The 26,805-nt window shown below is 41.3% G+C and overlaps 1 protein-coding gene and 1 long non-coding RNA gene across 5 annotated transcripts in view; one reads left to right on the top strand and one right to left on the bottom strand.

The window, feature by feature from the left end:
* LOC103783134 (uncharacterized) overlaps positions 1-19,584 on the bottom strand; it is a 42,765-nt gene extending 23,181 nt beyond the window's left edge. Inside the window, exons 1-2 of one of the 2 annotated variants that reach the window (XR_004671829.3) lie at positions 17,616-19,584; positions 13,454-13,544 (exon numbers count right to left, since the gene is read on the bottom strand). This is a non-coding gene — a long non-coding RNA (uncharacterized LOC103783134). Of the gene's footprint in view, positions 1-13,453; positions 13,545-16,672; positions 16,966-17,615 lie in introns of those variants that run through there. The other variant, XR_004671830.3, reaches the window with a different exon arrangement.
* ELOVL2 (ELOVL fatty acid elongase 2) overlaps positions 17,076-26,805 on the top strand; it is a 66,165-nt gene continuing 56,435 nt past the window's right edge. Inside the window, exon 1 of one of the 3 annotated variants that reach the window (XM_034961431.3) lies at positions 17,076-17,213. In XM_034961431.3, the coding sequence (XP_034817322.2) occupies positions 17,211-17,213 (3 nt within the window). In that variant the 5' untranslated portion in view covers positions 17,076-17,210. The remainder of the gene's footprint in view (positions 17,214-26,805) is intronic. The other 2 variants (XM_034961432.3, XM_034961430.3) reach the window with 2 other exon arrangements.

The following is a 26,805-nucleotide window of genomic DNA, read 5'->3' as shown; positions in this document are numbered from 1 at the left end:
TACAGTAGCATCAAAAAACATGAAATACTTAGGCAGAAATTTAACAAAGTCTATGGAACATATGCCTAGAATTACAAAACAGTGCTGAAAGAAGCCTAAGAAGATTTAAACAATGGATAAATACACCAGTATGTAGATTGGAAAACTCAATATTGTGAAGATGTCACTTCTTCCTAAGTTGTCCTACAGATTTAACACAATCTCAGCCACACTTTCTCTAGGATTTTTTGTGGAATGTTGACAAGTTGATTCTAAAATTTATATGGGAAAGCAAAGAAGTTGGAATACCCAAAACAGTTTTGAAAAACTGGAAAATTTACAAAACTTGATTTTAAGACTTACTATAAAGAAACAGTAATCAAGACAATGTGGTATTGGTGAAAAGGTAGACACATAGATCAATGGAACAGAATAGAAAGTCTAGAGATAGACCCATACATATATGGTCAACTAATTTTTGACAAAGATACAAAGGCAATTAAAAAATAATAGACTTGCTGAGGCAGGTGGGTCACCTGAAGTCAGGTGTTCAAGATTAGCCTGGCCAAAATGGCAAAACCCCGTCTCTACTGAAAATACAAAAATTAGCCCGGCATGGTGGTGCATGCCTGTAATCCCAGCTACTCGGGAGGCTGAGGCAGGAGAATCACTTGAACCCAGGAGGCAGAGGTTGCAGTGAGCCGAGATTGCACCATTGCACTCCATCCTGAGCAACATAGCAAGATTCTGTCTCAAAGAAAAAAATTAGTTTTTCAACAAATGGTACTATAACAATTGAACACTTGTATACAAAAGAAAGAAAAAAAAAGAACTTTGACCCATCCCTTACACCATATACAAAAATTAACTGAAAATGAATCATATAGATGTAAAGGTAATACCTAATGCTACAAAATTTCTAGAATACAGGAATAAAATCTTTGTGACCTTGGGAAGCAAATATTTCTTGTATACAACACAGAAAGCACAATTCATTTAAAAAAAAACCAGCTTGAACTATATCAAAACTAAGAACTTTTCTTTGAAAGGCTTTGTTAAGAGAAAGAAAAAACAGGCCATAGACTAGAAGAAAATATTTGTAACATGCATATCTGATAAAGGACTTGTATCCAGAATATATGAAGAACTCTCAAACCTCAATAAGAAAAAAAATAATAACAAATGGGCCAAAAATTTGAAGAGATTCTTTGCTGAAGAAGACACACACTAGTGGCAAATACTACACACATGAAACGAGCTCAAAAATACCTGTTGAATAAATGAATTAATGAATGAGTTTTGGTTTTGCCAAAGGTATCCCACTACTTGATTAACTCTTTAGAATTCATTTTGATGATTACTCTAGTAATTAGAGCAAGTGAAAATTATTCCATTACAAATATACATAGTAAAGTCAGATAAAAAATAAGTTATATGGACTTCTATCTTATGTTCCTTCCTTCTAGTAGGGCAAGTAATTTTTTTTTTTTTTTTTGAGATGGAGTCTCGCGCTGTCACCCAGGCTGGAGTGCAGTGGCGCGATCTCGGCTCACTGCAAGCTCCGCCTCCCTCGTTCACGTCATTCTCCTGCTTCAGCCTCCCGAGTAGCCGGGACTACAGGCGCCCGCCACTACGCCCGGCTAATTTTTGTGTATTTTTAGTAGAGACGGGGTTTCCCCGTGTTAGCCAGGACGGTCTCGATCTCCTGACCTCGTGATCCGCCTGTCTCGGCCTCCCAAAGTGCCGGGATTACAGACATGAGCCACCGGGCCCGGCCCATGGGCAAGTAATTTTTTTAAAGTTATCTGCATTAAGATAAACACAAGAAAGCCAGGCGCGGTTGCTCATACCTGTAATCCCAGCACTTTGGGAGGCCGAGGCGGGCGGATCACGAGGTCAGGAGATGGAGACCATCCTGGCTAACACGGTGAAACCCAGGCTCTACTAAAAATACAAAAACAAAATTAGCTGGGCGTGGTGGCGGGTGCCTGCAGTCCCAGCTACTTGGGAGGCTGAGGCAGGAGAATGGCGTGAACCCGGGAGGTGGAGCTTGCAGCGAGCCCAGATCCTGCCACTGCACTCCAGCCTGGGCGACAGAGCGAGACGCTGTCTCAAAAAAAAAAAAAAAAAAAAAAAGATAAACACAAGAAGATATGCCACAGGACTTCTTACGGTATTTCTTTTTTTCTTTTTTCTTTTCTTTTTTTTTTTTTTTTTGAGACAAAGTCTTGCTCTGTTGCCTAGGCTGGAGTGCAGTGGCATGATCTCGGCTCACTGCAACCTCCACCTCCCAGGTTCAAGCGAGTCTCCCGCCTCAGCCTCCCGAGTAGCTGGGACTATAGGCGCGCCACCACGCCAGGCTAATTTTTGTATTTTTAGTTGAAATAGGGTTTCACCATGTTGTCCAGGATGGTCTCGATCTCCTGACCTTGTGATCCGCCCTCCTCGGCCTCCCAAAGTGCTGGGATTACAGGCATGAGCCACCGCGCCCAGCCTCTTATGGTATTTCTTAATATAAAATGATACTATAGTGCAAAGTTCAATGGAGTCAAACAATTTAGTAACGGTCAATTTGATTTGGTCCCTGTCCTAAGCTTTCTGAAGACCTGGCTTAATGCAGGGATGGATTTAGCCTATGTAGATAAGATTACAAAAATGACAAGTCCCCATTAAAATATTCCTCTCTCAAACAGACTTGGTGGATACTCAGTATCAGTGAGTTTAAGATAATTCTAACAGACAAATACTCAGAGTATAGATGGATATCTATTAATGACCTTAATAAGGAAATGTGTCTGAGATTATTACTCAAATACCACAACTTGGCTACAGAATGAGTTTGTGCTTTGTTTCAATGCAAAGAGTTAATTTCCTTGGTTCTCTTTGTCAACACTAAGTTGGGTGCAGTGACTCATGCCCATAATTCCAGCTACATAGGAGGTAGTACTGAATTTGTAGAAAGTATTAAAAGTTGCTCTTGGCTGGGCACAGTGGCTCACGCTTGTAATCCCAGCACTTTGGGAGGCCGAGGTGGGTGGATCACGAGGTCAGGAGATCGATACCATCCTGGCTAACATGGTGAAACCCCATCTCTACAAAAAATTATCTGGGCGTGGTGGCGGGCGCCTATGGTCCCAGCCACTCGGGAGACTGAGGCAGGAGAATGGCGTGAACCCAGGAGGCGGAGCTTGCAGTGAGCCAAGATCGCGCCACTGCACTCCAGCCCAGGCGACAGAGCGAGACTCTGTCTCAAAAAAAAATTTTTAAAAGTTGCTCTTACATTTATTTTTCTTGAAGATTGATGATATTTAGAGCCCTTTGAGATTATGTACTTGGTCTCCATTGTGTCATATTTTAAATTTTAATTTTCAGCCTATCTTCTGGCAGAGTAAGAATCTTGAATAGTCTCATTAAAACATGGATTGGGTTTTCTTTCCATTTATTTATTTTTTCTTTTTCCCAAAGTGGAATAAAGGGTATTGACCTGTTCCCCAGCCAGTTCCAAAGGCTATCGGTTTGCTTTAAAGTGTTTCTGGCTGGGCACAGTGACTCTCACCTGTAATCCCAGCACTTTGGGAGGTCGAGGCGGGTGGATCACCTGAGGTCAGGAGTTCAAGAACATCCTGGTCAACATGGCGAAACCCCATCTCTACTAACAATACTAAAAGGCCGAGCGCCGTGGCTCATGCCTGTAATCCCAGCACTTTGGGAGGCCGAGGCGGGTGGACCACGAGGTCAGGAGATTGAGACCATCCTGGCTAACACGGTGAAACCCCGTCTCTACTAAAAATACAAAAAAATCAGCTGGATGTGGTGGCGGGTGCCTGTAGTCCCAGCTACTCGGGAGGCTGAGGCAGGAGAATGGCGTGAACCCGGGAGGTGGAGCTTGCAGTGAGCAGAGATCTGCCCACTGCACTCCAGCCCGGGTGACAGAGCAAGACTCTGTCTCAATAAATAAATAAATAAATAAATAAATAAATAAAAATAAAAATACTAAAAATTAGCTGGGTGCAGTGGGGGGGGGCGCCTGTAATTCCAGCTACTTGGGAGGCTGAGGCAGGAAAATTGCTTGAACCTGGGAGACGGAGGTTGCAGTGAGCCGAGATCGCGCCATTGCACTCCAGCCTGGGCGACAGAGCAAGACTGTGTCTCAAATAAATAAATAAATAAATAAATAAAAAATAAAGTGTTTAAGAAATTCAGAGGTCGTCAGATCTTTGCATTTATAAGCATGTTCTGAGTACTGTTATGAGACAGCATGCTAAAGTTCCAAGATATAATCTGGTTGATAGTCTATTTGTCTGGATGAGAAAACTATGTGTAACCACCAGCAGAAGTTCCCTTAGCAAGGTCCAAAGTTATGCAAAACTTGCTAGAGGCTGGAGGCAGGATGAGAGTTGTGGGAGCAGGGTGAGTCCAAAGTTGTATGGTAAAAGAGGCCATCCTCCAAATGTGAGGTCTTTAATCACATCTATGCATCCAAATTCAGGAATTTAGTGACTTCAGCTCACTGGAAATGATGGACTACAAATTGTTGCACCATGATGTCTAGCTATTGGTACATTGCCTTTTATTTTACTATAATTAATTAATTTATGTTTAGAGTCAGGGCCTTGTTCTGGTGCCCAGGCTGGAGTGCAGTGGCAGAATCACAGCTCACAACAGCCTCGAACTCCTGGGCTCAAGCCACTCCCTGGCTGCCCACTGCCTCACACCCTCCTGAATAGCTGGGATTACAGGCATGAGCCACTGCATCCAGCTTGGTGCACTGCCTTTTAAAGCTGCAGATATTAATGTGAAAGAGCAGGTGAGCAAAGACTCAACTGGAAGTATCACCAAGCTTCATTCAATTTCACTACAGGAAGAATGATCAGGATAGGTACATATGAATTGAAGTGTGTGTCCTTTTAGGGACAAAAAATAGAGAAAAATGCAAATAAGCTAAATTTTCTTTCATTGGTAATACTTGGCCCCATTCTTACTAGCTAACCTTATCTTAGGCTCCAACATATGTAAGTTTCCTGGATATTAATTCCCAGCTCACTGAATTGTCGCTATTACTGGAATTCAACAGACCCTGTGGGTACTGGTCAGGCAGCAGTTTCTTCACTGCTAGTACCATGTTCAGTGTCACTATCAGAAACATGGAGAAAATATTAGAACCTACAAAACACAAGGTCCAAAGCAGCCACTGTGCTTAACAAATGTGATCGTTGTTTTTATTTTTGTGTTATTTAAATGTGTTTTATATATGTGTTGTATCTCTGTAATAGCTAGAACTGTGTGTCCAAAGTTTTTTGCAAACATCTTTTTTTTTTTTTTTTTTTGAGATGGAGTCTCACTCCATCACCCAGGCTCGAGTACAGTGGCGAGATCTTGACTCACCACAACCTCTGCCTCCTGGGTTTAAGCGATTCTCCTGCCTCAGCCTCCTGAGTAGCTGGGATTACAGGTGCCTGCCACCACGCCTACCTAATTTTTGTATTTTTAGTAGAGACGGGGTTTCACCATGTTGGCCAGGCTGGTCTCGAACTCCTGACCTCTGGTGATCTGCCCGCCTTGGCCTCCCAAAGTGCTGGGATTACAGATGTGAGTCACCGCGCCCAGCCTGCAAACATCTTATAATGGTGCAGGTCTCAAAAGGGTAATGACCACATTTGTTTCACAATATTGTTTATATAAATATATTATTAAATTGGCATTTAATCAGGGACTATATTTCCATTATCTAATAAAATAATATACTTTTCAAAGAGCTTTGAATCGGATAAAATTCTCTTTAGAATGTCATAGAAACCTCAGGTGGCATGGGGTAAATAACAAAAGGCCAGTTTGTCTCAAATATTTACCAAATGTCTACTGTGTGACAGAAACTAAAAAGGCAGTCAAAATTAACATTATAAGTAAAATACTGAACTAAGCTGAAGTACTGGTGGAATTAATTATAAATTTAACAGAATTAGTTAGGGATTGGACATAGACTATATTTTGTCCCAAGATTACTGTTACATGTACTTTTCCATCCAATTAGTTCAATGAGGTCACCAAACAAGATTTTAGACAAATTCTTCATGACTCACTCTCCTGAACTCTGACCTATCCCCTTGAAAAGGATCAATCATGTTAAAGCCTTCTGTTAATTTTTTCCTTTTCAGAGTTTATATAAACAAAACGAATTCTTTGAAAGAGCCACTCTATTTTCAGGTAGAACATAAATGATATAAAAAACAAGTTGGGCAACAACGGTTAACATGGCATTATTGATCTTGGCAGTTAGCACGAGTATTTCTAAATGCTGTTTATTCTTCGCCTATCTCATATCTAAATTTTGAACTTGTTCTCTGCATTTTTATATTGTTTAATGAACCAGCTCTTTATTTTACAATTGGCATTTATCCTGCCTTTCCTATACAAACTATACCCCTTAGGTAACCAAAGAGTATATAGGGGATATTTTTCTTTAAAGTATTCTAGCTAATAAATGAAAAAGGAATGTAGAGCTAGAATACCACAGTTTTTTTCAGCCCCTAATTAATCACTGGATGTAGTACTGAGCATGCCTAAATATAGAAAGAGTGGACAATCAGATATTTTGTGCTTCCTGATAGAAAAGCACACCACACATGTATGAAGTATTTTTGCCAAAAAAATTCTCACCTGAATCTGATCAAACCTCTAGAGCCAGTTACCAATTTACAAACATACAGAATGCAGAGCACTTGTTAAGCTATGGCATTCCCATTGCAGGGATGCCATCAACAAAATCCAGACTATTGGAAATTCTACGGTACAAACAAATTACGAGAAAAAGAGATGAACAGATGTAGATATTAAAGGAGACTTAAAAGACACATCAAGCAACTGCAATGTTAAAAAGAAAGACATAAACCTAATTGGAGAGTTGTATACTTATTTTATTTTTGTTTTGAGATGGAGTCTTGCTCTGTCGCCCAGGCTGGAGTGCAGTGGTGCCATCTTGGCTCACTGCAACCTCTGCCTCCCAGGTTCAAGCAATTCTCCTGTCTCAGCCTCCTGAGTAGCTGGGATTACAGGTGCCGAATACCACGCCCATTTAATTTTTGTATTTTTAGTAGAGACGGGGTTTCCCCATGTTAGACAGACTGGTCTCAAACTCCTGACCTCAGGTGATCCACCCAACTCGGCCTCCCAAAGTGCTGGGATTATTGGCATGAGCCACCGCACCTGGCCTATACTTATTGTCTCTAAAGACATTAAGAAATCAGATTTTTAAGGTATTATAATGGTATTGTGACTGTGTTTTTTAAAAAAGTCCTTGTCTTTAGAGATACATACTAAATTATTTATGGATAAATTATTATATCTGAAGTTTGCTTCAAAGTAATAGATGGAGGGAAAATAGGTAGGATATAGATAAAGCAAGATGGGTCATGAGTTGATAATTTTGAGATAGATGATGAATGCACTGGGATTCATTATTATTCTGTCTTCTTTTGTATATGTTTGAAATGTTCTATAATTGAGACAAATAAGTAAAATCACTGGAAGGCTCACACCTTATCTGCTCTTTAGACTTTAATACTAATAGCTGAAGGAAGACCAGTGACATACACTTGTATTTTCACTACTTTGGCAAACAATGCAGAAGAATTTCCCTTTCACTGTAACTGCAAAATTAACCTACAGATCTCTGAAGGCTGTCTTTAAGCCACTATGACAATCTTAATGAGCATAACATTTTGCTTCAACCCTACTCTTCTACCAATGCTGTAAAGCTCTCCTAGAGTCACGGTGGACCCATGTCATATAAGTGACTGACCCTCAATAAGTGAATAAATGACCTGAAGAAAGTGAATTTATCTGACAATTCTATAAAGATTCTTAAAGATAGGATTATTCAAAACAGCATGGTGTCCTGGAAAGAGTCCAACAGGCCTCAGGTTGAATCCTGGCTCTCCTACTTTCCAACTGCCTAACCATGTGATCCTGTGTACACTACTGAACGTCTCTGAGCCTGAGGTCCCTCACCTCTACAACGGGGCTAGTCACAGGACTATTGTGAGGATTAAATGAGCTACTGTTGCAAGTTACCTAGCATAATTTTGGGCTTCTATTGGATACCCAATAGCTACCTGTAAATATCACATTTGAGCTTACAGAATGATGAAGTTATAAGCTGAGACTGCCTGCTGTGACTTCTGCACTAATTATAGGGTGCCTTTAGTCAAAGCTTGTTCAACCCACGGCCCATGGGCCACATGCAGCCCAGGATGGCTTTGAATGTAAACTTTCCTAAAACATTATGGGATTATTTTGTGATTTTTTTTTTTTTTAGCTCATCAGCTATCATTAGCGTTAGTATATTTTATGTATGGCCCAAGACCAATGTGGTCCACAGAAGTCAAAAGATTGGACACCCTGCTTTAGTCTCTGTTTCCTAGACATTGAAGAACTTGCTCAGGTTGTAACAATGCACATAATTGAGACCTGTACTCTTGAGTATCACTGAGACTCCTCATCTCTATTTCTTCTACAAGGTTAATCGAACAATTTACTAGAAAGATAAAATGTTAACTACATTGAGACTGTTCTTATTTTGTATCCTCATTTAATACCAATTAGGACAAATATAATAATGCATTAGCTATGTTTAAATAAGACTATATTTTCTAGCTATTTTATTAGCCTGATGACTTCTTTTTTTTTTTTTTGAGACGGAATTTCGCTCTTGTCGCCCAGACTGGAGTGCAATGGTGCAATCTCAGCTCACTGCAACCTCCCACTCCTGGGTTCAAGCGATTCTCGTGCCTCAGCCTCCTGAGTAGCTGGGATTACAGGCGCACACCACCACGCCCAGCTAATTTTTTTGTATTTTTAGTAGAGAAGGTGTTTCACCATGTTGGCCAGGCTGGTCTCAAACTCGTGATCTCGAGTGATCCACCCGCCTCAGCCTCCCAAAGTGCTGGGATTACAGGCGTGAGCTACTGTGCCCGGCCACCTGATGACTTCTTAATACATTTAAATTCCTTGCTTTAGGGTGAAGTTGACAAAATTTTTGAGTAGATTATTTGTTGGCATACAGGGTTTTCATATTGAAGGCTTTTGTTCTTGATGACAATAGAAAGAAAATGCAGGACCAGTCAGTCTAAGGTGAAGCAAAGTCAAGGGAAGAGTCTACTAAATTTTGTGCATCCATGTAAATTTTATCACCAACTACATTCACAATAACATCTTCAATAATTTACAATAATGAAAAGAATTTGTGGTAGCACGAACTTGTAATCCTGGCTCCTCAGGAGGCTAAGGCAGGAGGATCCCTTGAGCCCAGGAGTTCGAGACCCCATCTGGGCAACATAAGGAGATCCCATCTTGGCCAGGTGTGGTGGCTCACACCTGTAATCCCAGCACTTTGGGAGGCCGAGGCAGGCAGATCCCTTGAGGTCGGGAGTTTGAGACCAGCCTGGCCAACATGGTGAAACCCCGTCTCTACTAAAATACAAAAATTAGCCAGGCATGGTGGCATGCACCTGTAATCCTAGTATTTGGGAGGCTGAGGCAGGAGAATCACTTGAACACAGGAGGGAGAGGTTGCAGTGAGCTGAGATCGCACCACTGCACTCCAGCCTGAGCGACACAGCAAGACTCCAGATCAAAAAAAAAAAAAAAAAAAAAAAAAAAAGGAGATCCCATCTCTAAAAAAAAAACCAACTTTACAATAATGTTGTAAAAATCATTTGTTACAGATCAGCCCAACTACAGGCCAAAAAATCATAGACTTCAAAATGATTAATTATGAGTTGCTAGTCTAGTCTCTTATTTACATTACTTTAATTCTAGCAGAAGAGGATGTGTGGCTTCACACTGCCACACACCCCCACACTCACACTCACACAATCACACAATGGGGAATGGAAAGGGGGAGTCCATGCAGTGTGCCCTCCTTGAGACCTAAATGGTTGCGTTTTTATCAGCATTTTCTCTCCTTCCTCAGTTGAATTCTAGGCTTCAAGTTTGCTGTAGAGTAGGTTTGCAACAAAAATAGGCTGGAGGACTACTGTGTGGGGTTAATCTTGGAGGGGTACACCTGGGAAAGGAACAGCCACTCTGTGGTATGGATTGGGATGGCTATCGCAGGTCATGCCAACGGACTGCCTTCCTTGTGAAGTATACTATCCCACTTTATGCCCGTGCTACTTGCCATGAATACATTTTTTAAAAAATTTAAAAAGAAATCAACAAAGACAATTTCAGTAAAATAGCATCTGTGAAAGACAAAATGGTAAAGTGCAAGAATGCGTAAATAAGATCAGTTAAGTGAGCATAACAAAAAGATGAAAGATAAAGTCCAATGGCTACAAGGGTACAAAGTAATGGCCCCCATTAGATTTTTTAAACTAGGATAACTGCAGCTGACCAGTAAACATCACATAAAAATGTTCTGCCAGGACCCGGATTCCTTAGGACTGAGGTCCTCAAAGGCATAGCAACAGAGCAGGGACCAGTGGCCATGGTGTCAACAAACACATGGATCTCTATCTATAGGATTTGGTCTGCATCCTCACTACAATCCCTGATGATTCACACTTTCCAGACATACTGGCTAACTTCCTGTTCCTCAAAGAAGCCTGATTTTTCTGTCTCGAAGTGTTTCAATTTGCTATCTTCTCCTGGAAGGATTTCCCCTAGATCTTCTCATGGCTTCATGGCTGGCTTGTTTTCATCAATGGATCTCAATTTAGATATTATGTGCTTAGAGGGGCCTTTCCTGACCATACTATTTAGAGTGTTCTCCCCAAGGAAAGGACACCTACTTCAATAAAGGGTGCAGGAGAAACTGGATAACCATATGTCAGAGAATGAAACTGGACTCCTACCTCTCACCATGTACAAAAATTAACCAAGATGGATTAAAGACCTAAGTGTAAGACCTGAAACTTCAAAAATCCTAGAAGAAAACCTGGGAAAAAACTCTTTTAAAAGACACTGGCCTAGGCAAATAATTTATGACCAAGTCCTCAAAAGCAAACACAACAAAAACAAAAAATAGACAAATGGGACTTAATTAAACTAAAAGGCTTCTGCACTGCAAAAGAAATAACCAACAGATTAAACAGACAACCTACAAAATAGAAAAACAATTTGCAAACTATGCATCTGACAAAGGGCAAATATATAGAATCTACAAGGAAATCAAACAGCTCAAGAAGAAAAAACCAAATAATCCCATTTTAAAATGGACAGAAAATATGAACAGACTTTTTTTTTTTTTTGAGACAGAGTCTCACACTGCCACCCAGGCTGGAGTGCTGCAATCTCAGCTCACAGCAACCTCTACCTTCCAGGTTCACGTGATTTTCTTGCCTCAGCCTCCCAAGTAGCTGGGATTACAGGTGCACACCACCACACCCAGCTAATTTTTTCTCTTTTTAGTACAGACAAGGTTTCACTATGTTGGCCAGACTGGTCTCAAACTCCTGACCTCGTGATCCGCCCGCCTCGGCCTCCCAAAGTGCTGGGATCACAGGCATGAGCCACTACGCCCAGCCAACATTTTTCAAAAGAAGACATACGAGTGGCCACCAAACATGAAAAATGCCCAATATCACTAATCATCAGAGAAATGCATTTTAAAACCACAATGAGACATCATCTTATACCAGTCAGAATGGCCATTATTAAAAAGTCAAAAAACAACAGACTGGCAAAGATGTAGAGAAGGAAATGCTTATACATTGTTGGCGGGAATGTAAATTAGTACAGCCTTTATGGAAAACAGTATGGAGATTTCTCAAAGAACTAAAAATAGAACTACTATTTGATCCCTTAATCCCACTACTGGGTATATACCCAAAGGGAAAGAAATAATTATATCAAAAAGATACCTGCACTTGTATGTTCATCATAGCACTATTCATAATAGCAAAGATATGGGATCAACCTAAGTGTCCATCAATGGAGGACTAGATTAAGAAAATGTGTACACATACATGCACATACATACACACACCGTGGAATACCAGTCAGTCATAGAGAATGAAATCATGTGATTTGCGGTAACGTGGATGGCACTGGTGACTTTAACAGGTCAGAGGGTGGGAGGGTAGGAGGGGTAGGAGGGTTGAAAAATTACCTATCAGGTAGTATACTATTTAGTGATGGGTACACTAAAAGCCCAGACTTCACCAATATGCAATATATGCATATAAGAAATCACACACCAAAATCTGTCGGGGTTGGGGGGTGATGGAAGGGAGAACTTTAGAACAAATACCTACCTAATGCATGCGGGGCTTAAAACCTAGATGACGGGTTGAAGGGGCAGCAAACCACCATGGCACACGTATGCCTATTAACAAACCTGCACATTCTGCACATGTATCCCAGAACTTAAAGTAAAATAAAAAATTATAATAATAATTAAAAAAGAAATCTGTACTTGTATGCATTAAATATATAAAAATTAAAATACATAAAAAACTTAAAAAGCAAAAACTTAGAAAAATAAAGTGCTACCCCCAAGTCACTCTATCATCATACTGTTTCTTCATGACATTTCTCTATCTAGACTTATTGTCTTCTTCCTCTCGTTGAAATATGAGCTTCATAAAACAAGGGAAGTCACCTATATTGTTCCATACCATATTAATATCATCCAAGTTCTACAGAAATTGGCACTTTTTCTTGTAAAGGGCCAAATAGTAGCTATGTGGGGACTTGCAGACCATACAGTTGTGTCACAACTCTGCTGTCCTAACATGAGAGCACCCACAGACAATACGTAAACATAAGGACACAGTGGTATTCTAATACAAACTTTATTTACAAAAGCAGGCAACTGGCTGGATTTGTCCTGCCACTGTAGTTTGCCATCCTCTGCTCTAGAATGTTATACTAGAATATAGTACTCAGCATAATATTTTCAAATGAATTAACATAAACTTTATTTTAAACCTGGATTGATACAAGGTCATGATTGTCTCCTTGTTACTACATCCAATCAAATGACCAATATATACATATATTGCTTTGTCATAAATCCTTAGTCCTAACATATCGAGTGAAAGCTGCACTAAATTTGATGGAGGGAACTCAGTTTTTTCAATGTGCCTTCACTTGGGCTTAATCTTTACTCTTTATCTTACTATTTTTCATTTCTAAACTCATATAGGTGCAGAGCTTTCTTAACACAAAGCAGAGCCCATGGCCAAGGAAAGGACGTGATTTCCAGAGTCTGTTTCTACTACTACCCTAAAAGTACAAACATTTTGAAGAAATGTAGTAAACTGATTTAAAGTCATAATACATTGTAAGTGAGTATTTTTCTCAAGATAAAACACAAAGATGCTAGGTATATCAAAAGAAGGGATGCTTCAGAAGAGAACCACACTAAAAGGAGATTAAACTCCCCCCAAAACAAAGCTTGCCTACTTCATAATTTTGATGAGTGCTGGCAGACTAGCACTGCAGAGGCAGTAGAGACAATGAGAATACTCACCCAGGATTCAGGAGATCCAGGCTTTAGCACTGTCATCTATTAATCGGTCTTCTCTAACTCCTCTGAGACACACTTTCTGAACCTATAAAATCTACGATATGTGACAGAGGGAGAGAAAGAGTATCAGTCAGATCTCTATTTTTAGGTTTAAGATTCTTAGATTATGCTAATCATCACTTTATATAGCACCACATCCATGTAAGTACCTAACACACAATTAGTCTATGTTATTGTACACATGCTCAATATGGGCTTGCCGTACAGCTAAGAAACAGATTCCAGCTTTTGTGTAATCCATACAAGAGAACAACGAAAAGTAAATATTATAAAATCATGTAAGTGATGGCATGTTAAATTTTCCATTGATAAATAAGTGGGAATTCATGTTATACCCAGTTAAGACCCTCTCCCAGTTATATCTGGTTAAGATATGTTTCCAGTCCTGTGTTTATACAGGTAGAACCACTTCCTTTTTTTAAAAAATTAATTAATTTATTTATTTTTGAGATGGAGTCTTGCCCTGTCACCCAGGCTGGAGTGCAATGGCGCTATCTCGGCTCACTGCAAGCTCCGCCTCCTGGGTTCAAACAATTCTCTTGCCTCAGCCTCCCAAGTAGCTGGGATTACAGGTGCCCGCCACCACGCCCAGCTAATTTTCATATTTTTAGTAGAGACGGGGTTTCACCATGTTGGCCAGGCTCCTGACCTTGTGATCCACCTGCCTCGGCCTCCCAAAGTGCTGGGATTACAGGCGTAAGCCACCGCACCTGGCCACCACTTCCTTTTTCTATTTAATAAAATATTGGCGGGGAAAAAGACCCTCTGGCATTTGCCTTCTCATTTGTTCCTTTGTTGTAGTGATAAGGAAAGCCATAAAATAATATTTTAAGAAACAGATAAGATATAGATGACTTTTTAGATCTCCTTCTGGCCTTATGGGTTGATGTGTATTTTTAGAGAATAAAGGTAAAATAATGATTATCAGGCTAAATGGTAATGTGGAAGTATAGGGATAATTCAAAGTTTAAGAATTCCTTCCCCATGTTTACCTGGTGTGCTTTGCAAGGTTTAGATGACATCAATGATACACTTTTTGCAAGCAACAGCCGCAGGGTTCTTAGAGGTCGGTTGTCACTTAAATTTTTTTTTTCCCTTCATGTTGTTAGAAAAATAGAGTAAGCTTTCCCTGAATGGATAATGGAATTTAGTTTCTCAAAATATCGTCCATGGACTGCCTGGCTGCACCAGTATCATTTGTGGTGCTTGTTCAAAATTCATATTCCTTAGAAATGGAGGTTTCACCACTTCAAGACCCATAGAGAGTCCATTATACTTTATGCAGGGTCAGAGATGCCTCTAGAATGAAGTAGATACTCCCGCAATGTGAAACTGATAGCAAATATTAAACCCAAAGCAAAACCAAAAAAAAATTCATATTCTTGGTCTGTACCTGAGGTCATCTTGATGGATCTCAAGTATCCCTGTATAGTATTAAACCCTCTGGTGCTACTTATACACAATAATGTCAAAAAATCACTATCTAGATTAAGAATTCACATTATACTGCATCAGATTAGTGATACAGTGAAATTCAGGTCCAGAGTTTTTATCATTCAATATCCAAAAGACGTGGAAGCTACTTTTATAGCTTTCAAATATAACACGTATCAAATAGAAGAAAGAACACGTGTAAAACAGAAAGAATAAAATCATTGCAAGGAAAAACAATATTTGGGGACTATTCGCGTGAATTTCCTTCAAGTCTCTCAATATCATAATATAGATCATCACAGGTTCTAAAAACTCCTAACAGCAGGGACTGTGTTTTTCTTCATCACTGTAACCCTAGCTGTTACCAAAACGCCTAGCACATAGTAGGCACTGAAATCTTTGCTGAGTGAACAAAGTAAGTGAAGCTGAAATCAAATTGTATCTTTGATTTGGGCCACACTTTTTTATAAAAATATGCCAGCATTAAATAGAATATCACTTTCTGATTCTCAAATGCATCAAATTGATAACAAATCAATAACTAGTACTTTTGTACCAGATATTTTTCTAGAGTTTTACCCATATTAATTTAACCCTAACAGCTACATGTAATGTTAAGTGCTATTTTATCCCAAATTCGTAAATCAGGAAACTGGAGCATAGACAGTTTAGGTAACCAACCCAATACCACACACCCAGTATGTGGCAGAGCTGACTCCTGAGATTTTCATCAGACTAGGTTAACCTGTTTATGGTCATAAAATCATCTGCCTTTTATAAACAAATATATGCCTAATATTTACCACTTCAGCTACAGAAATTCTATATTAGGAAGAAAAACTCTCTATTAGGAAACTATATATTAGGTGATTGTATGACAGTTAAGATTTAGCCCCGGTACCTACAGTTACTCACTCTGCTACTGCACAAAACTCTGCAAGGGCTCCCACACCGCCCCAGGTGTGGGATGCTAAGTGTATGGTGCAGGTACCTCCGTGCACAGCCACACGGGCTGCTCTCAACCCCAATAAACATGTTTACCACATGAGCCTCACATGTGGTAAACTTTTTTTTTTTTTTTTTGAGACAGGGTCTCATTCTGTCGCCCAGGCTGGAGTGCAGTGGCGTGATCTCGGCTCACTGCAGCTTCCACCTCCAGGGCTCAAGCCATCCTTCACCTCAGCCTCCCGAGTGGCTGGGATCACAGGCGCAGGCCACCACACCCAGCTAATTTTTGTATTTTTTATTTAAGAGGCGGGGTTTCGCCATGTTGCCCAGGCTGGTCCCGAACTCCTGACCTCAAGTGATTCGCCTGCCTCAGCCTCCCAAAGTGCTGGGATTACAGGAGGGAACCACCACGCCCGCCAACTTCCCATGCTTGAGGGAGAAATGGAAGAAAGTTCATGTAATACTCAGGCAAGTCCAATTTTTTCGACGTCTTTCACTTGGGCCACACACACAACTAAAGTAACTAGAAGCGCAGGCTCTAGGAGGCCACCGTTCTGTTCACAGTGAAGAGGGTGCGCTCACCGTCGGTGGTGTCCGCTGGAAGCCCCGCGTCAGGCCGGGAGCGGGACAGAGACTCTTGCTCAGGGCCGTTATCCGAACTGATCCGCTTCCCACCGCACCCCCAGAGAAACCCACCCAACCCGCTAAACCTAAGAAACCCAGACTGCGCAAACCTGCACGAACAGAGCCATTTCCCCCTAATGTGTGCTTCAAACCCACCGAAGCCCAACTGTAAGCAAGACCAGCGTGCCCGCCCTGCACGATACTGCTTCTCCCCGCGGCAGCGGCTGCCTATCTGGGCAGCGGGTGGGTATTCCTGGGGCTCCGTGGACGTTGAGCCGCCGCGCGAAACCGGCGCCGGCTGGACCTGCAAATCGCCGCCCGGCCGGCAGGGGACGCCGCGGACGCGAGGGCGAGGTCGGTCGCCCAGGAGGGGGCGCGCGAGGCCGCAGGGGCGGGGGGCGCCGCCTCGCTTGCCCTGCGCCCCTCCCCCGCGCGCCCTCCTGGCGCGGCGGCCGGCGAGGCCCCTGTGGGAGAGGGGGCGGGGACGAAACGGCCCCGAGGCTCGGAGCGCCGCGCGGCGGCGGCGCGAGCCCGAGGGGGTGGGGAGGCGCGGGCGGGCGTGCGCGCGCCGGGCGTGGGTGTGGGTGGGGGTAACCGGCGCGGGCGCCGAGATAGCGCCGGGCAGAGGGACCCGGCTACCCTGGACAGCGCATCGCCGCCCGCCCGGGTCGCCGCGCCACAGCCGCTGCGGATCATGGTGAGTGGGGCCACGCGCCGCCACCGACACCGCCGCGCTTTCTTTCTCTCCTGGACCCACGCACCGGGCGGGAAAGGGCCGAGCGGGCGGCGGCGCGGGCGCTGCGGGTTCGCCGCTGGAACCCGCTACCCTCGGAGGGGCCGGGTCCGCGCGGGCCTGGGGAGCGGGAGCTGAGCGTTTGGGCCGGGGGCGCGCGGGTCGGCCCGAGGCCCGCAGGTCTCGGGAACTTTGTCTCGGTCCCCTCTCCCCGGTCCCGCCCCGGCACCTCGAGGCGCCCGCTCGCGCCCAGTCCCCTGTTGCATGCACGGGGCCGGGCGCTCGGGATGCCCGAGGAAGCCGCCCCTCCTTCGCGGCGGCCATTCCTGCGCGCAGCCCACCCTCCGACCCTTCGGCCCCCCGAACCTGCTCTCGCCACCGCCCGCCGACGCCTGGAGCGGAGAACGGCGTTTCCCGCGCGCGGCACACACCCTGCCTCGGGAGTTCTGGGGTTCGGGCCCTAACGGTCAAGCGCTTGCCCCTCTCCTCCCTTCACCGCGCCTGCACCCCGGGGGTGTGTCTGTGCGCTCGTGGGTGCCTCCTGGGTTTGCAGATTGGCTTGGGAAGGGGCTTGGTTTCTATCAGTGTCTGGGCTCGGAGGGGCTTCTGGTGTGTTCTTTCCGACAACTCTTCTCTCTGCCCGGTTTCCCAGGCTAGTCCTCCACTCTGGATTAGTAACGCTTCTTTCTCCTCGGCAGTAAGCTCTGTGTGTGTGTGTGTGTGTGTGTGTTCACCCGTGTCCGATGAACTGCCTGACAGTAAGCTGTGTGTGTATGTGTGTTCACCCGTGTCCGATGAACTGCCTGACAGTTTTAGTAGCAGAGCCTGGTTCTTTGGTTACAAAGGGAGAACATCTGTTGTGCCATCCTCGAAGGACTGGTCTTTAGGCAAAATGTGAAATCCGCGTTTGTCTTCAGTGGTCCATATTCAGTGTTTGCCTCACCCCCTTCCCGTAGGGTTTTCTCTCCACTTCAGGGCTGGTTAAAATAAGCGCACTTCCTTTCTCTTCCCCACTCCATCTGATTTTGCTCTGGCTACCCTTTTAGGCACGTACCATCTGCCTGATTATGTGTGACCACTTAATCTTAAAATTCCAACCTTTCCTACCCCGCCCACCACAGTGTATATTCCTCTTGCCTGCTTCATTTGTCTTCTCTTGAGCATGTATTAGTTAGCGTACTGCATATTTTGTTTCTTTAGCTTGTTTCTTGAACGTCTCCTCTACCAGAATCTAGGTTTCAGGAAGACACAGATTTTTGTCATTTCGTTCATTGCTTGCTAGATTTCTAGTACTTACAGCAGTGCCTGGCGCACAGTAGGTACTTGATAACTCTTTTGAATTAACCCAATAAAGCAAGCTGCTTTATGTTAATGCACAGGTGGGGAGTAACTGCAAAGATTATGCAGTTGACATTTGTAGTGATGAGAGTCTCAAGTGAAGTTTGGGAGGAGGGAGATACTCCCGACAGGAGGGACCCGATTTTGGCAGCCTTCAATGACGAGTCTAGGCGGCTATCTCTTATGCCTGGTCTGTCGCTTCATGCTCTTTGCACCTTGGCATCAGAGTGGACAAAGCATTTTTAGGACCAACTGGCTCTCCTTTTGGGCTCTGAAGCTTTGTCCTAAAGTATAGGTAGGAATTGTAGTGAGTAAGGGAATAAGTCCAAGGAAATCTCTTTAGCTGAATAGAAAAGTCATGGGAATGTTAACCTAAAAGAGCTAAAATCAAGGGCAAGCTCTTGAAAGCTTTATCCTGCCCAAGTGTGATGCTTCCTGTTTAGATAAGTATTTCTCAGAAACTGTGGGTCTTCAGAGGAATTTTTTTTTAATACCCAAATCCAAATTGTATTACTTTTTTCTTCTTTCTTTTTTTGTGGCAGGGTCTCACTCTGTCACCCAGGCTGGCATGCAGTGATGCAATCTTGGCTCACTGCAACCTCCACCTCCTGGGCTCAAGTGATTCTCGTGCCTCAGCCTCCTGAGTAGCTGGGATTACAGGCGCACGTCACCACACCAGGCCAATCTGTGTATTTTTGGTAGAGACAGAGTTTCACCATGTTGTCCACTTTGGTCTCCAACTCCTGACCTCAAGTGATCAACACCCACCTCGGCTTCCCAAAGTGCTGGAATTACAAGGCATGAGCCACCATGCCCGGCTGAAATCGTATTACTTTAAAAAAAAAATGGGCAGGGAGTAGGAAAGTTAGGGGGTTGAATTTATAAATAACTAAGTGGGTCAGTTCAGAGAGACATCCTTTTCAATACATGTCCAATATGAACTGTCTTGTAAGATATCTCTGCTAGTTAGTCTTATTATTCCAAAATAAATATTTTTTCTTTCAAATTTCCTTTTGTTTTTCTATTTCTATAATGTGGATTTATGGCAGTGGTTTTTTAAAAATTAGTCTGGAGAAATGTATTAATTGGAAACAAATTGTTTAATAAAATTTACGTAAGTTTTTGAAAATTATGTAATTATAGCTATGACAATGTAAGTTCAGCAGTTCTGTGGTTACCATCTTTCCCAGGTAGGTAGTAGAAATTAAAGGTAAAAAGGAAAGAAATATAAGTTTGTCTTTGAAATTAAAACCAATGAACCAACCAAAGATGAATGAAAGATACCTTATTGACTTAAGTTTATATTTGTAGGATATTTTACTGTTAGGATTCCTAGGATTCCAAAGTATCCAGCCTTTTTCTCTTTCGATTCTTCGAACGTATAGCATTTTCAAGGAGTAAAAAATCAATTTTTAAAGTATCCAGTTGGGTAAACCTAATTTTTGGTTCTTCAACAAGGGTTCCATTTAATCTAGTTTCCTTCAAAACATTTTAGTCAGTTTGGGAGGTTCAGGTGCTTTCATGTTCTGAAAGAGAATGTTGAAAACGTGTAAAGTAGATATTATGTATCTAGTTATGTTCAGAAAACAGGGCCCTGCTATTCAGGGTTAGGTGGATGATCGTCTGGGTTGGACAGTTGGATATGTACCATCTAACTTGACAGGTTTGCATTTCTGGGAGTAGACATTGATAAGGGGAAAGAAGTTGCACCAGAAACTTCTTTAATGGCCCAATGTGGTGAAAATACGCCAGCATCAGTAGCTCATAGTAATTCTACAGTTACAGATTCACGCATTTGTAGCTTTTCTTCTTAATTGAATTGGGACATAACTGACTTTGACAATGAACAATTCTAATAAATAGTTAATTTAAATATGACATTTAAAATCTAACCATTTAATAATTGGAGAGCATAACTTGTTCTGAAACTTATGTGACAGTTTAGAACCTGAGATCTGAGGTCATTCGTGGGCTTGAATCCTGACACCAGCATTTAACTGTGTGACCTTGGGCTTCAGTATTTTATCCTGTAAAAGATGATAATATTTCATAAGGTTTTCGGGAGGAACAAATATGATGGTGCCCTTTATGTGTCTAAAACAGTGCTTGGAGTGCTTAGTAAATATTAACTATTATAATGATGTGTGTTCTTTTTTCTCCCATATCTATTTTAGTTGAGACACTTCAGAATGATGTCTCTGTCCCTTTTGTGGTCTTAATATACAACTAATATTGCTGTCCAATAGAAATATAACATAAATCGCATATGTAATTTTCAGTTTTCTACTAATCACATTTAAAAAGTACAGAGACAAGTGAAATTAGTTTTAATAATGTTATTTAACCCAATCCATGCAAATATTTCAACATGTAATCAATGCAGAAAAAGATTTTTCCATTGTTTTTTTTTCATAGAAAATCTTCAAAATCTAGTGTGTATTTTATGCTTAGAGCACATCTCAGTTCACGCTAGCCGTATTTCAGCGGCTCAGTGGCCACCTGTGGTTAGAGGCTACCGTATTGGACAAAGAGCTCTAGATTGTACACAACTTCCAAGTTTACCTCTTAAAGCTCTTACACCCTTTCCACTAGTGAGAACCTCACTGCCACCTTAAACCCAGCATTACAAAAAGAAAGCTACTCATCTTTCAGACTCTCTTCTCTGTTCCCTTTTGCTCTTAGTAATTCCACCAGCTCTTCAGTCTACTGTGTCTGAAATCTGATTCTTATTCTCTTTTTTATTTTATATTGTTTGTTGTCTAATATTCTCATATTTTTACTTGAAAATATTTCAAAATCTCTTTCCTCCACCCCTTGAGCCCCCTTTCCACCATTTTTGCCTTTTCTACAGATCTCCTCTTTTGTAGACTCTTTGTTTTAACTTTTTTACTTCCTGTCTCTTGGAAAATGTATATCTCTCGCTGAATCACTGGGCTCCACATTCTCTCCATTCCTTCCTCAGCCCTTTTTCATGTTGTCAGAAATGGTTTCTATTTTATAGGTTATTCCTACCCTTAATACCTTTCCTTTGTCAAATATCCAGAGAAGTATAATTACTTTCACAGATAGTCTGATAGTAAAATGATCCATTCAAGAAAAGAAGCACAGATAAAGGAGAAAAATAAGCTAGGGGAAGGGAAGAGGAAATCATTCTTTGAGTTTTATTTTCCTTTCAGGAAATATCAGAGGGAATCGATTCTAGTAGTCTGTAGTACAGTAGAGAAATTATATGACAATTTATTTTATGTTTCAAAATAGCTAGATGAGAATTGTAATATTTCTAACATAAGAAAAGATAAATGTTTGAAGTGATAGATATTCCAGTTACCCTAACTTGATCATTACATTGTATACATGTACCAAAACATCACATGTACCCTGGGAATATGTACAACTATGATGCATAAATTAAAAAATAGTAACAAAGAAATATCATGGAACTGATTAATAATCACAATCACCACCACCACCACAATAGCAATGAAACTTGATGTTTATGCAGTGCTTTCTAAGAAACAGGGCACCTTCCTGTGTGCCTGGTGAACAGAGGGAGAAAACAAAAGAAAGGCACTGGACCAAGAGTCAAGAAACCTGGGTTCTAGCCCTAGCTTTATTATTTACTAGCTCCATTCCCTTGCTTAAGTTGCTTTGAGACACTGTTTACTCACTTGCTAAATGGTGTATTATCTCTGTCACAAGATTGTTTTGTTAGAATCAAATGGGGCCTCAGCATCTTTACACTGGCTGCCCTTTGGCTGTATACATCTTTCCCCCAGAGAGCTTTATGTCTGTCTGCTTAATACTTTCATGATTAGACCTACCCTAACCACTCTACTAAAACTGGAACCTGCCTTACCATATATCACACACCATATTCACACACACAGTTGGATATGTACCACACCTGATCCTCTTACACTGCTTTATTTTTTTCCCACAGCACTTAAAACTAGCAGTTTGCTAATTTACATAGCACTTGGAACCATTTAATCATTAATCTCTCGATAAATTTAAAATTATTTAATTATCACAATTCAGTTTGAGCATGTTTCAGTAATACAGCTGCTTCATCAATACACATCTGCCTGTGTAACCTTTTAGTAAATGATAATATGTATTCCTACAGCATATTTACACTTCATAGTCATATTTGTGGAAAGGGCCAGGTTATGTCATTTTTAAATAATTTAATCCATATTTCATCATAAGTTTTTAATGAAATTAAAATGCATATGTATTTCTATTTTTAGATAAATCTATACTTATAGCATTAAGTTCTTGCTGAAATTAAAAATGATTATCTTAAAATATAAACAAAGCTATGATATATGGATTTGCTGAGTAATTTTATTTTTATTTTTATTTATTTATTTATTTTTGAGCTGGAGTCTTGCCCCATCGCCAGGCTGGAGTGCAGTAGCGCAATCTTGGCTCACTGCAACCTCTGACTCCAGGGTTCAAGCGATTCTCCTGCCTCAGCCTCCCGAGTAGCTGGGACTACAGGCGCACACCATGCTGAATAAATAATTATTTTTACTTTACATATATGTGTGGCCTTTAGTTAGCATAACTTAAATATGCTTCAAGTACTGTATAATAATACTATTTTACATTTATTAATCAGTTGAATGTTTTTCAATGCATTTTAATCCACCTTAACTCTTTCTGAAGCCTCACAAAAAAACTTTTGTGTGAGGCAAGTCCTGTAGCAACATACCTACTTTACAGTTTCAAAGAAGATAAATGATTTGCCCAAGGTCACATACTAGAGGTAGCAAAACCAGCTCTAAATCTTCTCATTCCAAAATAACCACCTCTTCTGCTATTCCATATAGACTTAGCCTTTGAGAAAGGCAGTAGCACTTTTCCCCATTATTATATATGAAAATGGAAAAATCAGAGTGACTTCCCCATGTAGTTTCTTTCCCATAAATTACAGGGATGGATAGGTAGATAGATATGGATATATACATATATTGCATATATACACTTAAACATATTAAATATATAAAGTCTTAAGTTTCATTTCATATATACAGAAAATGGAACCTGCAAAGGAAAATATTATTTGAAATGGAGGTGATTGTGAACAACATCCATATGTACTTACCAAACTTAATCCACTGACTAATATAATTTAAGGGGAACAAAGCTTTCTTTTGGATAAAATGGTACACAGACATAGAAGAACATTGAGTGGCCTGAGTGACTTGAGGGCTCACTGCCTATAAATGAGCAGTACTGAGCATGTGGCTGGTACAGTGCTCCCTTATAGTAGTAATTTTCAAGAGAAGTAAGGCCATCACTTTTTTTTTTTTTTTAGTAGAACGAGTGTGGTATTCAAACATTAATCAGAACAGCAGTAGCTTTACACAAAAATTTTGATATCATATATGGTATTTACTATTTGGTTTTATTTCCAATACTTTAAAGATTTAAATCTGTTGAATTTTCCACGTGACTAAGCAGAATTTGGTTAATGAGATCTTGGAGTTTAACATGCATTATGACAATGGGGAGGAGCCTTTTTTTTCTTTGGCAGGGTCAAAGAGCTTATTGACCATTACACTGAGGAGTTAGATTAAAAGTTAACTCATACCGTCTCTCTCTCCCTCTCTGCCTCCTCTGTCTCTCTCCTTCTCTCCCTCTCTGCCTCTCTCCTTCTCTGCCTGTCTCTTTCTCTCTCTGCCTCTCTCTTTCCCTCTCTGCCTCTCTTGTCTCTTTCCCTCTCTGCCTCTCTGTCTCTCTCTCCTTCTCTGTCTCTCTCCTTCTCTGCCTCTTTCCCTCTCTACCTCTCTGTCTCTTTCCCTCTCTGCCTCTCTGTCTCTTTCCCTCTCTGCCTCTCTTCCTCTGTCTCTCTCTCCCTCTCTGTCTCTCTCTCCCTCTCTGCCTCCTCTGTCTCTCCCCATCTCTCTTCCCCTCTCCTTCTCTCTCTCCTTCTCTCCATCTCTCTCCCTCCTCAAAAAAAAAAAAAAATTAACTCATGCTTTGAAAGAAGAAAACAGAATATGTCCATAAGGCAAAAGTAAAATTAGGCTATTTTCAATTTTCCTGAAAATTCAGTTCTGAACAACTGATGTTCTATTTTGTCTCTGGAAGGTCTATGCAGAGTGTTCTCCAAGGCATGCTGGGACAAACAGGAAGCCAATACCTTGATCCTTTCTGCTCCCATTCTAGAAGCTTTCCTGAAATTGTTACAGGGAAGACATTCTCTTGGATCTGTAGCTTCCTTGACTTTTGGAAATGCAGATTTCATGACTGTTCTAATGTCAGTGGTGAGTTTATGCTGAAGAGTGTGCTTTGGGATGTCAGAAAAATACCCAGTTGGCTGTGCTTTCCTCCGGGGCAACGCAGTCGAAATGGTACATGTGGGCTATTTCACATCTCAATCTCCAGAGCCCGGGGAATTGTTATTCCTTTGTAAGGAAGAGAATGCCCCCTTTCCTTTGGCCTTTTCTGTGTTCAGACTCCTAAAAAAAAAATGGCATACATCACAAGTCATTTTGAGATTTACTGCCTGAAGTCTGCATCAAACTCATGAATTCAAAGCAACCACACTGGCTTCACTATATTTTGGAAGCCATGTTTCTCTGTTAAAAAATAGCAGGATTATGACATCAAAGCTTTTAAAGTCCTGCCACTGCTACTAAAATGCTATCATGTTCCTTTTGTAAATTAGGTTTACTATCTCATAAATCACTTTCTGTTTACAATTTTAAAAGTAAGCAGAAACACCCTATTTTAATACATTTCGTAACACTAATCTCATCAGTACTTGCTTCGTGTAAGACAGAACATATGTCTGTAACAGTCTTAAGTCCTTAGTGTAAACTTTGGAATTAATATTTTGCATTTGTTCTCCTTTTGAAGGAAAGAAATATGCTCTCTACGTTGAATACATATTCTTTAAAATTGCTCTCAAGGAGACATGCAAATACATTGCCTCAGTCATTTTTTTGATTAGATACACTCATTGTTCATTCATTCAGCACGTGCTCAGTACTGCTCAATTAGAGGCAGTGTGTAAGCACTGTCAATTTAAATATAAAAGACAGCCCCTGCTTCATGAAATCTGTAGTACAAAAAGAGATTCTTTTGTCTCTTCCAGTGCAAGCATACTTCACAAGTCAGCAGTGTTTGGACCACTCAGTCCAGTAAATGTGCCTCCGTGTCCATGTGCCATTCCATCCAATAGAAAGACTTAGTCTAATAATGCGACTAGTAATATTATGACAAAAAAATCTAGACCCTACAGCATAGGTAACTTTTATTCTTTATCATGGCAAGAATGTGTTCAGGACCAAGAGGTGGCTGGTAGCTAAAGAGCCAACATCACCGGGATTAATAAAGCTGAGATCAAGACTATGTCTGTGTGACACCACAGTACTCAGCAGCCAATTCAGTGAGAGGAGAAAATGATGAAACCGATTGTGTGAAAGGATGGATAGAAGGAGCATGGACCTAGGAATCTGACAGATATATTTAAATGCACATTCCTAGGCTACGTGAAGTCGGACCTACAGAATGAGAATCTCTGAGGAGGGGCCTAGGGATCTGTATACCAACAATCAAGCGCACACAAATTTGAAATCTTACGCTCTAGGGGTCCAAATGAATGGGAAGAACTTCTAGCAAAATCGTTTTGTGTATGCTTCACGAAGGGGTTGGATTTTGGTATATAGGGAAGGAAGGAATATAGGATAGAACAGAACAGTCTATTTAGGAGAAATAACTGGGTGAAGGCCCCAGAAAGTAGTAACACAAATATGTTTATGGAACACTATACTCTGAGCAATTTATGGACAAGGCTGTTTTCACAGAGCCTAGCACAGATTAGGTGCTCAGTAAGTGTTTTTAATTATTATTTTATTTATTTATTTATTTAGAGACAGAGTCTTGCTTTGTCACCCAGGCTAGAGTGCAGTGGTGTGATTTCGGCTCACTGCAACCTCCATCTCCTGGATTCAAGTGATTCTCCTGCCTCAGCCTCCAGAGTAGCTGGGATTACAGGCGCATGCCACCACGCTTGGCTAATTTTTGTATTTTTGGTAGAGACCGGGTTTCACCATGTTGGCCAGGTTGGTTTCGAACTCCGGACCTCAGGTGATCCACCTGCCTCGGCCTCCCAAAGTGCTGGGATTACAGGCCTGAGCCACCACATTTAGCCCTAATAAGTGCTTTTTGTTATTTATTTATTTATTTATTTATTGAGAAAAAG

This window comes from Pan paniscus, chromosome 5 (assembly GCF_029289425.2).
Source record: "Pan paniscus chromosome 5, NHGRI_mPanPan1-v2.0_pri, whole genome shotgun sequence".
In the NCBI taxonomy this organism is placed as follows: Eukaryota; Metazoa; Chordata; class Mammalia; order Primates; family Hominidae; genus Pan; species Pan paniscus.
This window is presented reverse-complemented; position numbering and strand designations above follow the sequence as displayed.